Below are 15,325 nucleotides of genomic sequence, written 5' to 3' on the forward strand. Positions count from 1 at the left end.
TGCCATTAAATCACTCCCCAATGGTAAATCGCCTGGACTAGACGGTATAACAGCTGAGTTCTATAAAGCATATGCTGACTTGTTAATTGCCCAACTCCTAAAAATGTGTGAGGAAGCCATAGCAAAAGGCACCCTCCCGGAATCAACCAGATCAGCGATAGTGACGGTACTACCGAAACCAGTTAATGATCCCCGACACATGGCATCGTACAGGCCGTTATCTCTGATAAATACTGACAGTAAAATATTGGCTAAGATACTAACTGATCGACTACTACCGTACATGCCGGCCCTGGTCCTCCCAGACCAAGCCGGCTTCATCCTGGGTCGGTCTACCCAAAACAACTTAAGACGCCTATTCACCCTAATGCTTAACGTGAATCCCGAGACCCCAATAGCGATACCAGCCCTAGACGCAGAGAAGGCCTTAGACTCAGTCGAATAGCCCTTCCTCTCCAAGGTGCTGCACGGGTCAGGCTTCGGCCTCACGTATATCCATTGGGTCAGGCTACTATATACGGCCTGTAGAGCCGCAATATACACGGATGGGATAATGTCAGAATACATATTCCCTACACGTGGCACCCGCAAAGGTTGCCCCTTCTCACCAATCCTATTCGCCCTAGCTATGGAAACTCCTAACATGTCACATCCCGGAACTACATATGCACTGAGGGACCCGTGTGAACGCAAACCTCACTATAATATCCTTATAAGCGGATGACATCCTACTCTATATTAATTATCCTACGCAGAACCTGATACCCTCTCACACGAGAAGTGGTTAGATTCGGCGAACTGTCGGGTCTCAAAATCAACTGAACTAAATCTGAAGTCCTCCCCCTGACCCAAAGCGTGCAGCAAACTGACGTGGGCGGGGACTTCTGGTGGTGCCCCAAAGGCTAGACTACTTGGGCGTTAGTCACTACGAAGATCGAGACACTATACAAAGATAACTACATAAAAGTATTAGAAACCCTGGAACAAAAAGTGGAATCATGGATTCTACTTGCAATCTCACAGGCCACCCGTATAGCCCTCGCCAAGATGGTCATACTGCCTAATTGCTATACATCTTCAACAATGTGCCGATAAAACCCCCTCTGTTAATATTGGACTTGCACTAGGAAAATGATAAGGCTGGTATGGGCTGGTAAGCAGCCCCAGAAATTGCACGAGACCCTAGCAGCAACATTTGAACAAGGCGGCTTAGAATACCCCGACATGCAATTGTACTATCTAGCAGCTCAGCTACAATACATAGCGAGATGGAACACCCCCAATCCTAACTCCCCACACACCACGATAGCAAGAGCATTGACCATCCCAAACAACCTAATGGGAATGCTATGGGGTAACAGAGCTGTAAGCCCGAGAGGAGAGGTCCAACCCATTGAAGTGAAGTGTGGAGCATGGGAATGCATAGGCCAACTATTGGAAACCCCCACTCACTATCACCATGACCTACCGATATATGATGTTATCGGCATACCGCTTACCCACAAAAAGTCATTCAAGGTACATTTTCAAAAAATGGGCGTACCGAGGCTGGGAGACCTGGGACAGGACGGGCGGTTGGTTCAATTGGATGAGCTACGACACAGGGGGGAACACAATGCAGTGACCCAACTGCAATATTATAGACTCTGAGCGAAACTAAAAACTAAATGGCTCGAGTTCCCAAGCAGCCCGCCCCCTCCCAACCTGTCCCAACATTACATAATTAAACCCCTGACCTCTACTAAACTGGTCTCCACCATATATAAGATGATTAGAAGCAGGAAAGGGGAGAAGCGACAAATGCACAAAACCAAGTGGTAGGCTTCAGTATGCGTTGTGCTAAGCGAGGAACAGTGGAAGTACATATGTAGGCAAACCCGTCACATCTCACTGAATCCCCGATACAGATTGATCCATTATAAATTCTTCCACCAAATGTACTATTCCCTATTAAGACTAAGCAGATTTTACCCAGAGATCTCCCCGAGATGCAAAAGGTGTAGCAAAGAGCTAGCCGATTTCTATCACGTGGCATGGGAGTGCCTTCTCATTAGGCCCTACTGGAGAAATATTGAGGACGCAATCGCAACAATGCTCCCTTCGACACAAGCATACTCGCCTGCATTGTGGCTCCTTGCCCTGATAGAGGGTGGATCACGTGGCGAAAAGAGACTGCTGGGAATGGCCTCGGGAGTCGCCAGATATTTGGTGGCCAGATCCTGGGGCAAGAGCAGAGCCCCCACGTTTGCATCCTGGCTGGAAAATATGACAATATGTGAACATAGGGGAACTAGATACGCTGTGACATTACCGGCCACCAGTCGCCCATTCGACTACTGGTGAACTTTCCGTCAATATCAAGCAGATGCCGCTCAGCCAGCACAATCACCCAAAGCAAACACACAAGGCTCTGCATAGACCGGCCAAGTGGAGACCTAAGGATACTGGTCATGAGCTGCCAGGCTATAAAACTCTGCGTGCCGAGACTCGCAAGTCGTGATGCGATCAATACTTGCTGAATGACTATGGTTCCTGAACTTGATTTATAATGAGTTGTGAAAAGGGGGAGGGGAGGTGGGGGGGTAGATGGAAACAGGGAAGACCTGTTGGTTGTCAGTTGTAACATGAAAATCAAACTTTTTTTTTTAAAAAGAAGCAGTATGCAGACCTTTCATGGAGAAATTATGTTTAGTGGTTAGTTGGGAGTATGAGGAAGCTGGATCTACAAGTTCCTGATATATCTAAATTCAAAATAATCTTAAGCATTCAAAATGAAAAAGAATGAACATATACCTACCTCACCAGCAAAAAATATTTTCCCCTGCACATCCTCAGCAAGGATATCATATGCTTCACCGCTGCCACCAGTCTTCACAAAACTGTATGCCATCTGTGCCCAGGGATCTTTGCTCCAATGGGTAACAAAGTACTTAACAGGGTCGGGAACCTCCTGCATGAACAAAGAAATATATTATGCAGTACAATAAAATAAAACAAAATAAGATTAGGAAATTCACAGAGTAGAAAGTTACAGATAAAAGTGACTCGAAAAGTCACAGAGGTTTGCTTGCAGGCACCTATTTTGTATGCGTACAACCATAGATAAGAAACGTGGTTAGGTGCGATATTATTCCTGTTCATATATCCTGTTACTTCACAAGACATATTAAACGTATGTGCCATTCAGTTGGGTTGCATAGAATATCAAACATAAATGTCATTCAATTGTGTTTAGACTGGTCACTCATTTCTGTTACAATCCAAGAATTCTTTAATCTCAGCATTCAAATAATATACATTTTGGGTTAAGTTGAACCAAAATTTGTGAGTATTATGGTTTTTTAAAAACGAAAACCGTGTTCGAACGACTTTGGCAAAGTGCTTACGAACACGCAGCGCCCATGGCTGCTTTTCTCTATCCCTCAGCATACAGACAACAATCTGTCTGGTGCCGTTTGCAAATTGGTTTTGTCCCACAGAGGAGTGTTGATTCAACATGTATCTGCTGCAGTTCGCTACATATCAAAATCCTTGTGCATTGTCACATTCTGTTTGAGTGCTACCAGAGGTGTTTTTAGAGGACTTTCAATTGGCTGTGCAGATTCACCCATAGTCAAGGAACACTAACTCAAGTTTTGCCTTGACAAAGCCCTAGTAGATCGTTGTCTGTACTTTGAAGGACTTAGAAAAGCATTCAGGAGCGCTGCGTGTTCATAAGTACTTTGCCAAAGTCGGTCAAACGGTTTTCGGTTTTAAATTAAAAACCATAATACTCACTATTACGAATTTTGGTTCAAGTGAATGCAAAATGTATATTATTTAATTGCTGAGTTTGAAGTCGTCTTGGAATATTACACAAACGAGTGACCAGTCTATACGCAATTGAATGATACGCATGTTTGATATTTCTTATGGAACCTGCTAGGGAGAATTCTCTGTTTAGGCTGAATTTCCTAACCTAGAGAGTCCCCCAGCAGCTTTGCTGGATTTTTTGGGTTTATTTTTTTCTCCTGCCAAGAGTGAGACTATTTTACCCTCACTCTTGGACATGATTTGAGTGCGTTTTCTTTGGATCTAGAAGTGTTTAATGGGCTATGGGGTCTTTGACTCCATAGGGTTTCATGTGTTTTTGTGATATGTGTTACACAGCCTGGAGGCAGTAACACAGGGGTGTCATAGTGACCCCCCAGGATAGACTGCATACCCTGGGACTGACTACTGTCTCCCAGGGCATGTAAAGTCACCATTGACTTTACTAGTCTTAAATTCTGAACAGAACCAGTACCAACCATCATATTGTGGACGTACTGGCTGGGGCAATTCGATTGCCCCAGGGTCTGGTAGTCGAGGGGGCACGTCTCCGTCCCCCCTGATCGAGTTTTGGCTGGTGGCAGTGGATACTACTTTTTATATTCAACCGCAAATATTTTCCTATGGGATTTCCCATTGTTTTAGGCTACTACCTTTATTTAATTATTTACGGTAGCCGCGAACATACCGCCGGTTTATTTAATTATTAATTCTCCGGTTGGTATTTTTTGCCAAAACTTGATTCTAAAATGGCGTTTGTGTTCTCTTCTGTGACTCCAACCCAAGTTGAGCCCTTTGTTCCACTTTTTGGCGGGCTTCTCCACAGAAGCCCTCCAAAGTGGTGCCACTATGTCTGGGGTACTTAGGAGGGGTGGAGGGGAATTTAGGCACCCTGGACTGAGTTGCCTAGGCAACTCAAGTCGCACTCCGTCCTGATTGGCCCAAGTGGTGAGCCGGCCGGCTCACCACTTAGCATGTTTGAGTGACAACTAGGCAGAGTGAATGGGGGTTTGCTGCATAAAAGCAGGGCTTTGGGGACTGGAACTTCAGAAGTCGCCACAGGACCTAAGAATCCGACGAGGGAGAAGCTGAGCCGACCTGCCACAACACCACTACCGGTGGAGCCCTGCTGGACCGCCTCACCACTTTTTCCCAACGACAGAGGACATCTCCCGCCGGAGAGTCTTCTTCCTTTAACTGGTGGAGATAACCAGTTTCACCGTCTTTTCGCTTTCCCGACGTATCTCGTGGCCGCCTTGCCCGTGCCAAGCACCCCGGCAACCGGGATACCACGTTTTACCACGACCGCGAGACAAAGGTACCACCTTTAACCGGAAAACTCCGCGGCTGGTTTCTGCCCTGGTAGTGCAACGACCTTCATCTTTCCTCCAAGTCGAGATCTTCTCTTCCCCTGGACGACGACGCAACTTGCACCCACTACCAGGAACAACTGCCACCGCTGGAGGATCCTTCCCACATAAGGTACCGTGTCCCGCCTGGCTTCCCTTGCTACCGACTGTACGGGGTAGATTTAGCCCCCGACTTTCGAACCTGGGTTAGCCTGGGACACCTTGGCTAAACTTTTCTAAGCCTCTCAACGCTTTTCTGAACCCTCTGCAAGCCTTTCTAAGCCTAGTGTAACTGTGTGATCTTGGGCGCATTTGTGCTCTGCTCTCTCTAAGAGTCGGCCCAGCTTTTGGACTTTGGCTCACCAGTGACTTTTTGCTCTCTGCCTTGCTAACAGTGTTCTGGAATCGTAGAGTGGTGTACCTTTTCATATTCTGCCCCCCCCCCCTTTTTCACAAACTTATTAGAGTGCAATCTAGTTAAGCGCTCACCTCTGTATGAAAATAAGTGGTGTTTTACTGTGATTTTCTAATAGGGAAAAAGGGGTGTATATATCATAATAGTAACTGTGTTTAGAATATATTACAATAAGAGTGCTGGAGTGTTCAACTGTGTGTTTTTAAATAAATAATTATATACTTTGATACCAAAGCTCTGGTCAGTGTTTGCTTGCATTATTGTATCTGAGTGCCTATTGAGTATACTTTGCATACTGCCTAACTCTTCTTGAGGGAAGTCTGACTGCTCAGCCACAGCTACCAGGTAAATCTGGGTGGTACAGACTGCTACCAAGTGGGTTTACTGCCAACACCTGTAGTCTTAAATCTTTTGCAGTGGTCCCTAAGGGAACTGCACAGGTTTCTGCCTAACAGAACCCAACTGAATGACACTTATGTTTAATATGTCTTGTGAAGTAACAGGATATGTGAACAGGAATACAAATCCTGTGAGACAACAGGTACTGTCTAAAAATCACTACTAGTGTTTGAATTGTTTTAGGAGTGAGCAAACTGGAATGATCGATTTTCATTGTAACTTCAACTGGCATAGAGTTGTATGCTAGTTTTTCCAGAGCATCGCTGCACCTTCAAAGAATGCTTAATCAAGGTGCAGGAGTTGCAGGTTTTACAACCCACATGCTCATAGAGATGGGTATGGATATTTTGCAGCAAAAGAAATGCATCTTTTAAATAAGCAATGACAAAATGTATGAAGACAATTCTGTCCCACACAAAAACACTCGATCACAACTCATTTGAGGAACTTTAAAACTGCCTCCACCAACCGGGGCTAAATTACCAGTTGGTTTTAAATGCTAAATAGACACCAATGCCACAGGGGAGAGGACGGGTGAGAATGAGAAATTACTTACCGGTAACGTTCTTAGTATGGATTCTTCACCCGCAGATTCCTCATCTGATAGATAACCTTCCAGCATCAGTTGCCTCAGAAACTATTCAACAGGGGGCAAATTAATTAGAGTTACTCACTGTAGTGACTAGAATACTCAGTCCATAGTCTCCTTTCCTCCTTCATTGTGGACATCCCCCAACATGGGGACGGTACCTGAACCTTTAGCAGAGAAAAATTGAGCTTCCCCCTTTAAATTTGGTATAGTGCAGTGGTGGAGGGGGTGCGATATCAGCTTTCCCACGCGCCACGAGGCCCCTCCCTGCCTCCGGCGCCCACCTCAGTCCCCTATTAACACATCAGATGCTTAAATACCTGGCTACACTCAATATATTAGCCCCTGGCATACAAGGGGGGGAAGGTGGGCGGCACATGTAGAGGAAAGGGGACTATGGACTGAGTACTCTAGTCACTACGATGAGTAACTTTAATTACTCATACGTGCCGTGCCTTTTCCTCCATCCTTGGATTCCACTGAACAAGACCATAGGGTGAAGCTGTGACAACCTGCCTCATATATAGGACGAAGCAAAAAGGTTCTTCACAACCTCCTGAAGGAACTCTGCATCGCGCCTGGAGCCGTTATCCAGGGAATACTGCTTACAGAAGGCTGATGGAGTGGTCCAAGTAGCCACCTTGCTGATAACATCCCAAGAAGCATGTCTCTGAAACATGACGGCCGTGGTCTTAGCTCTGACCGCATGGGCATGAATCCCCTCAGGAACTGGTTTGCCCATGGCCGTATACGCCTCTGAAATGACCTCGACTATTCAACGGGCGATAGAAGCTTTGGAAGCCTGGGTGCCGGGGGACGTGCCCCCCGAGAATGATGAACACAGCCTCACTTCTGAAGGATTTTGTCCTAGAGAGATAGAACTTGATGACTCTCTTGAGGTCCAAGGAATGTAAAGCCCTTTCTGCCTCCATCTGTGGGTTCGGGAAGAACAACGGCATGCAGATTTCCTGATTGAAATGGAATAGAGAGACCACCTTGGGCAAAATAGTTGAATGAGTCAGCAAGATGACCATGTCGTTATGAAACGTGATGAAGGGCTTGCATGAAGACAATGCTTGCACTGCAGCTCGCTGACCCTGTGGGCAAAAGTGAGCACCACCAATAGTACTGTTTATAGCCTCACCAGCCGGATGTTCACTAAGGCCATCGGCTCAAAAGGCTTACGCTAAGAAGGCTGCAAGAACCACATTGAGGTCCCAGACCGGATATGTAGCCTATGCACCGGAGGAAAAAGCCTGGACAGCACTTGAGGTGGACTTTAACCACTGGGATGGCTACTGAAAAAACGTACTCTGTGTAATTCTTGTAGGCCCCAATGGCTGCCAAATAGGTGCGGCAGGTATCCACCTGAATGCCAGAACGAGCCAGGTGTGCAAAGAACGTCAGCATATCATCCAGGGAGGAGGTGATGGGGTCCAGCCCCTTGTCGCAAGCCCAGTGGCAAAACCAAGTCCACTTGCACTTATACTGGGAGAGAGTAGACAGCCTCCTTGGCCTCCTGTATGATGTCCCAGTTTTCATCTAAAAATTGAGCATGCTGTAGTCTCAGCTGTTCAGGAACCAGGTCGCTAGGGCCAGCCTGGCTGGATCTGGGTGCTCCACTGCTCCAACCTGCAGCGTCAGGAAGCCCCTGCTGGGGATCGGAAGATGGACGTGCCCCTGGGAGCACAACTGCAGCAGATCCGAGAACCAAGCCCTTGAAGGCCAGTGGCGGGCAATCAGAATGAGGCTGTAGCCCACTGATGCACAGAATTTGCAGAGGGTCCGCTGGATCAATGGCAGGGGAGGGAACGCATAAAATCTGCAGCTGTGCCAGTAGATCTGGAAGGCATCTCCCAGAGACCTCTGACCCCATCCTGCCCACGAAGCAAACCGGGGGCACTTGGAATTCAGAGGACATGCGAATAAATCCAAATCCAGAAACCCCCCGCGCCGGATCAGGGGTAACAAGGAGTTGATGTGTAACTATCACTCGTAGGTGTTTAACCCCAAGCAGCTCAACTGGTCCACTTCCGCGTTGCTGTCCCCTGGGAGATGGACCAAGGAAATCCATAACCCCTCTGTCAGGGCCCATTCCCAGATCGATACCACCTCCATGTGCAGGGGTTGGGGGTGGGGGGTTCCAAACTGCTTTTTCAGGTAAAACACTGCTGTTGAGTGGTCAATTGTGACCAGAACCGCCTTTTCCCTGATGAGGGGCAAAAAGGTCTTGAGCACCCGGCCCACTGCCCAGAGCAGTGAACATGCGGCAAGAATCGAGTAGCCCTCCAGAGTAGGCCCCTCAGCCCTTAAAGCGAGGAATCCATCGCCACCACCAGAGTGGGCTCCGTCAGGGCAAAAGGGGCTCATTGCCACAATGCAGTCCATCAGCTACCAGTGCCGATCTGGGCGGAGGGACAGGGGAATTGAGACCCTGTCCAACTGCGAGCCCAATTCCTGGTCCCAATTGGGTGCCAGATGGAGCTGGAGGCGCCTCATCTTCAGGCGGGCGTGCCAAACCGTGAGCATGCAAGACGTCACGAGTCCTAGAAGTGCTGGAACTCCCATGCCGAGGTGGTCGAGTTGACCAGAAAGTGCCCTTGCGGAGGGAGGAGACTCAGGCGTGGGTTACACCCACTGAACTGCCGTGTCCCATCGCACTCCAAGGACCATCAGAACCTGGGAGGGAGTCAACTGCGACTTTCTCTGGTTGAAAGAGAAACCCAGCAGGTGAAGAACATCTGGCAGTCTTTGGGAGGAGTGTACCGCCCTCAAAAGCCAGTCATCCAGATAAGGGTATCAGTAATGGCCCTCCAGGCAGTCGAGCCCCGCCACCCCATTCGTGAAGATGCGAGGGGCCGAGTTCAGGCTGAAAGGCAGAATCTTGTACTAGGATTGGTACGACATAATCATGAACCGTAGAAACGTTTGATGCGGCTGGTAGATTGGGACATTCAGGTATGCATCCTTGAGGTCTAGGGAACAAATCCAGTCCCCTGTGTATAGAGACTCGGCTATGTGCACGGGAATAATCCTCTTTAAACATTCTAGTGGTAAAGGAAGGTTGAGAAATTACAGGTCCAAGACAACCCTGCCAGCCTGGTTGTTCTTGGGTACTGCAAAAATCCTGGAGTAGTAGCCGCTACCCTGAGGAACTGGCTCCACCACCTGCATCTCTAGAAGAGAGGAAATCCCGTAAAAGGACCGGGGACCCGATCTGAGTCTGAAAAGGAGAGGAAGATAGAGGGAAAGGAAGAGGAAGACTGAAGTCTGTGGAGACTATAGAAAGGGTCCAAGTAATCTTCAAATGACGCTTTCAGCTGTCCTGAAAGAGAGCCAGCTGGCACCCTACAGACGAGCTGTGTCCCCAGACCATTACATCATTGCTTTTTAGCATCTGAGGCGGGACTGGAGGAGGGGGAAGCTGAAAAAATTATGTTTCCTCCTGTGGTCACTGGGGACCCTGTCAGGCCTCCGTGCACCATAGTCTCGAAACCCCTTGAAGCGGTGGTTCAGTGAGGATGGCCAAGTATTTGGCATCTGCGTAGAGGTTGTCAGCTCATCACTTGACGAATGAAAACGATCTGGCCCCTGTTAAGTTTTGATGTGGGATTTAGAGAAACACAGACTATCAGTTAAAATTCCAACAAACCATTAATGTTTATTTTGTCCTTTTCAGAGGAAGAAGAACAAAAAAATTAAAATAAAGATATACAATAAAGGATACTGTAGTGTGAAGAGGTCTTCTGTCAGGATTTTTCAGACGCTTCACAGAGAATAACGTTGGTAGAGCTCAAGTTCTTCTTGTGACAACAACATCCGGCGCAAAGTTTGTTAGTATAAGGAAATAAAACAACTGTTCGGGAAGTAGGCGGGTGAGATCTCTTCTGGTGTTGTTCGAACAAAGAGAAGTCTCTTATCAGTCTCACTCTAGTACTGCTGATTTTCCCGGGTGACAACCTGTTCTTTCTCCCGGCTTCCCTTCATTGCTTTAATGTTAGGCTCTTAAAAATAGTCCCATCAATAATTAACAACTCCTCTCAATGAAGTGACGTGGTTAATTAGGACCCTCTCTTTCATGAAGTGTGCCTTCAAAGTGTGCGTTCTCTCCTTACAACCTTGTAATAATGTTGGATTCCTGCTCAGACCTGCCCCTTTGGTTTCTTTTCATTTCAGTCCTTGCCGCACCTCGATCAGCGATATTACGTGGTTCCACCATCTTATCTGCTTCCCACTGCTGCCGGATTCACACTCGTCAACGGCTTCGAGCTGCGTGGCCCCTCCTTTTCGGTACGCCTAGTATCGGAAGGTATGGACGCGAACAGCAGTTAGTTCCGCCCCTTCCTTTCGACAGCTGACGGAGAGGGACACGATCAGCTGTAGAGGTCCGCTCCCCTCCTGCTTTCTACGCACCTTGGAAATGAGGACCATTGAAGTGGCAGGCGGTCCGCTCCTCACTTGATCTGCCTCGTAACTTCTTCGGACTCGTTCTGAAATCTAGAAAAGACTTTCCTTCTTCGCCGAACACGTAACTTTGCAAAAATAACTTTTAAAACTGGCGCAATGGCGCGAACAACTTCAGCAACACCTCCATTTCAAAACGCCCATTGGTAACTGACGTCTTGCTCCTTTTCTTCCTCTATCGTCTCCTGGCAACCAACAACACAAGCCATTACTTATTAGAGAAGAGGACCTAAGTAGCTTCTTCCTGGCAATATTGTAAACATTCCCAATAACATGGTAATATTGCAATCATTCCCAATGACATGATATGGTTATTAGCCCTTTGAAATTAAGACCCCATCACAGCCCCTCAAAAGGCAGATCCAGGATCCTCTTCTGCACATCAGAGCAGAATTTAGTGGCATGCATCCACACCGTCTGCCTTATCTCGACTCCCAGGAACAGCCCTCTGCAGGCTGTATGGATATGGGAGACCGAAGATTCCATGAGGTCCTGTGCCACGGCCCGGCCATCCTCCAGGCCGTGGCACAGGGGGAGGTCAGAAAGGAACTCCCCGATCTCCTACCACAGTTTATGGTTCACCGCAGCGTTGGCCTGCCGCAAATGCAGCCCAGAGTTGAGGTAGCAGCGCTTGCCCAAAGACTCAAGGGCTTTGTCCTCTTTGGAAAGACAACCAGAGAAGGCCCCTGCAGAGGACGACGAAGACGATGGTTTGGAATACAGCCTGCTGCCACTACTGAAGAGTGTGGGTAGGGGTGGGAGACCAGGAGGACTGACTCCCCATCCAAAAGCCTGAACCGGCTGTCCAACTACTTGTTCATTTGGGCATTGGCCCTGGGATTCTCCCAGATTTTCTTGCCACCTGTAGAACATCCTTCTGGAGCAGAATGCCTGAGCGGCTTGTTGCGCACCTGGCCAAAACCTCCACTAGCACTCCTGACTCCTGGGGGGCTTACTCTGGCTGAGGGACCCCCAAGAACTCTGCTAGGCCCTGCAGACGGTCGTGAAAGGCCTTTACTGAGGCCAAAGGCTCTTCATCCTGGGTGTCATCGTCGCCATCATCATCCCCCTCTCCTTTTTTCCAGATGAAGGGGAGTCCAGGTCCCGAGACAGCAGAACCAGAGGGCCCCTCCCCCTTTATTCGGACCCAAAGATAGCTGTGGATCCATTGGCTGCTGCGGGGGAGGCGTTGGTGGTACAGTAGAGGAGGAGGGCCCTGAAGCACTGGCAGAGCTTGGACCAGTGGAGGAACTGGCAATGGTACTGGAAGCAGCGGAGGAAATGGAGGAGGCCCCAGAGGTGGAGGACTAGTCGGCACGACCTGTGGGATCACTTCCTTGATGAAACCCTCAAGAAGCCCCGGCATCTATGGGGAGCACATGAGAAGGAGGAAGCGCTTGAGGAAGTGGTCCTCACAAACCACTGGTCTTGAGGGCCATGGCCCTCAGGGGTGCTGGGTCTCCTCTCCTGCTCAAAGCTCCTGGGGGCCTGGGGTGGGTAGCCGTAAGGCTGCGTATGGGTAGATGTGATCCAGCAGAGACCACCCACCTGTACCATACGGTCTGCTGCAGCTTCCTGAGGGAAGTGGAATGGAACCTTCTAGCATGGCCAACTCCGTGGGCGAAGGGCCAGGAAGGCCTGCATCCCAATACAAGATTGCCGCAGGCCTAGCAGGCTTTGCCGCGTGCTTGTCTGCAATCTTGCGGCCTTGTGCCAAGGTCCTAAGCGGGAGGGTGCGAAGGCCCTGTGCGACGTGGTGGCTCCTACATGGAAGGGCACTCCTTGGCCCTGGAACCTGAATCAGAAGTGTTAACCTAAGAGTGGGCGGACCCCAAGCACTCAAGACAGAGCGCAAGCAGGTCCGAGGTCAGGAACGAGCGATCGCAGGATGCACCTCTCGTATATTCTCCTGCAGCCGACATGTGCTGAGGGAGGCAAGGCACCAAAGGGAGGTGAAAAAGATAAAAACAAACAAGAACGGAAGCAAGCGGAAAGTAAAAAAGTCTCTGCGCCTAGCTGCCAGGTCAGACACCATCCATGTGGAAAAAGGGACTGAGATGAGGCGCCGGAGGGCAGGGCTCAAGGTGGGCGTTCCTACGCCTGCAGCCCTGTCCCTGCACGCTATACCAAATTTAAAGGAGGGCAGGGGCTCCATTTTTATTTGCCAAAGGTTCCGGTAGCATCCCCATGTTGGGGGATGCCCACAAGGATGGAGGAGAGGGGACGGGATGTATGAATAAGACTCAATGTCGACTCCTCTTAGCTCAGCTGCGCCACTCCTCGACTTCGGATGTGATGTCGGAAGTACGTAAACTGTGTTACTGCGCCCCCATACATCAGTTCCCCACCTATTTTAAGCCAAGCTCAGCGGCCACAGAGGAAGTATCCATAGGGATTCGGCTTAAAGAGAGAAAAAAAGAAAACACATAAATCATTACTGTAGTTTCTTCCCGTGAGGAACAGTCACTGTACTGAGAGCAACAGGCTGACAGGACACAACCAAAAAGCACCGAAATATGCCTAACATCCAATCATCACAACCTTAAGTTTTTAGTCCCATTAGCAGAGATTAACCAGAAACAGCAACAGGCCACTTTCATAGCAGGGCAGGATGGGAGGCCAATGAGTAGTCTGCGGGAGAATAATCCATATTAAGAACATTACCAGTAAAAAGTGTCTCCTTCAATGGATTGCCTTCTCCCACAGATTCCTCATCTGATAGACTCCCAAAGGAGTACAGAGTGCAGAGGCAGGATGAAAGCCCTCAGACAAAGCAGCTATGCAACACTGCTCTGCCAAATTGAGCATCTAAGCCACGTGCCACAGCCAAGCAATAATGCTTAGTGAACGTGTGGCGCTGCTCAACATATCTCTTTCAATGGCAAATCCCTTTACAAAGCGGAGGATGTCGCCATGTTCCTTATGGAATGTGCTCTAATGCCTGGTGCTTTTGGGAGCACTGTGCAATGCAGAGAATTATACAGCTGGAACATTTCTTCTTGTAAACTCCAGACCTTTCCTAGACAGAAAGCCACAAAAGGTGGGTCATCACGTCTAAAATCTGCCATCCTGGCCACGTAAAAGCTGAAGGCCCTCTTCAGGACCAGCCTGTGCAGCCTTTCCTCATCCTTAGGGGGGGAGGGGTGGAGGGCAGAACACTGACAATTCAATGCTCTGAGAGATGTGGAACTCTGAAACCACCTTTGGCAGAAATTTAAGTCAGAATTTAAGAGTAGTGTTCTCTTTGAAAAAACATACAAAAGGCAGTCTGCAAAACAAAGCATGAAGCACACTTGCACGCCTTGCCGAGGTGATCGCCACCAAGAAAGTTGTCTTAAGCGTGAGCAGCCTAACAGAACAAGAAGTCATGGGCTCAAATGGAGCCACCAACAAAAAGTTCAGTACCAAATTGAGGTTCCAATCCAGAACCAGAAATGGTGCAGGGGGAAACTTGTGTACTAGGCCCTTCAGAAATTGGGTCATTACCGAAATCGTAAAAAATAATTCCTGATCTGGAATCCTCTTAAACAAACAAAGCCGCCAGGTAGCCATTGACTTCACCTATCTGAAGGCCCGAAGCGGGCAGAGACAGAAGGAATTCTGAACTGGGGTCTCTTCAGCCCTGTAAGATGAGGTAGCAATACCCCTTGAGATAGATGGGGATCCAGACATCGATAATCGAAACGACCCAGGAAGTTGACAAAAGGATAACTGTTTTAATATCAATTATCTAAAACAGTACAACGGACATTAACAAACATCTCAGCGTAAGGACCCTCAATGCATCTTTAAAAAAACCTGCTTTTATAACAAAGAAACGTCATATGTGACATCAGCCTACGTATTACTGACGTCATCCTACGTGGCAAACTACAAGAACCTAGTGGCAATTGTGATCAGGTATAAGGGATCATCTAAGTATATGATCCATACTCATCTAAGGCAGTGGAAGAAAATGATTTGCTTCTTAACTTCAGGTGGGGCAACTAAGTCCTCCCCTTTAACAGGTTACTATCAACTTCACTAAATACACAACGTCCATTGGCTACACAACTATAGGACCCTTAATCATGCGGACCTCTAACATTGGTTGCCTTCTAACCTCCGTCAGTACCTCCCCACCTACGCTAGCAGCACGCAGGCTGAGCTTCCACGTGCTGGTCAGCTAGTCTTAACCATATATTCCCAACAATTAGCATAATCATCTATCATCACCTCAGTGGTCTGCTGTCAATTAGGGGTTTGAACTTGTCCTTGGGAGTGTTCTCTTGCTCTGGAGAATTCAGGGGAGTGGAGGTA

At 48.3% G+C, this 15,325-nt stretch overlaps 1 protein-coding gene across 2 annotated transcripts in view; it reads right to left on the minus strand.

The window, feature by feature from the left end:
* KDM1B (lysine demethylase 1B) overlaps positions 1–15,325 on the minus strand; it is a 1,796,634-nt gene that overhangs the window by 106,588 nt on the left and 1,674,721 nt on the right. For both annotated transcript variants that reach the window (XM_069613586.1, XM_069613587.1), the window contains one exon: positions 2,798–2,950. In XM_069613586.1, the coding sequence (XP_069469687.1) occupies positions 2,798–2,950 (153 nt within the window). The remainder of the gene's footprint in view (positions 1–2,797; positions 2,951–15,325) is intronic.

The sequence above is a fragment of the Ambystoma mexicanum genome, chromosome 5p (genome assembly GCF_040938575.1).
Source record: "Ambystoma mexicanum isolate Mex_15411 chromosome 5p, UKY_AmexF1_1, whole genome shotgun sequence".
Classification (NCBI taxonomy): domain Eukaryota; kingdom Metazoa; phylum Chordata; class Amphibia; order Caudata; family Ambystomatidae; genus Ambystoma; species Ambystoma mexicanum.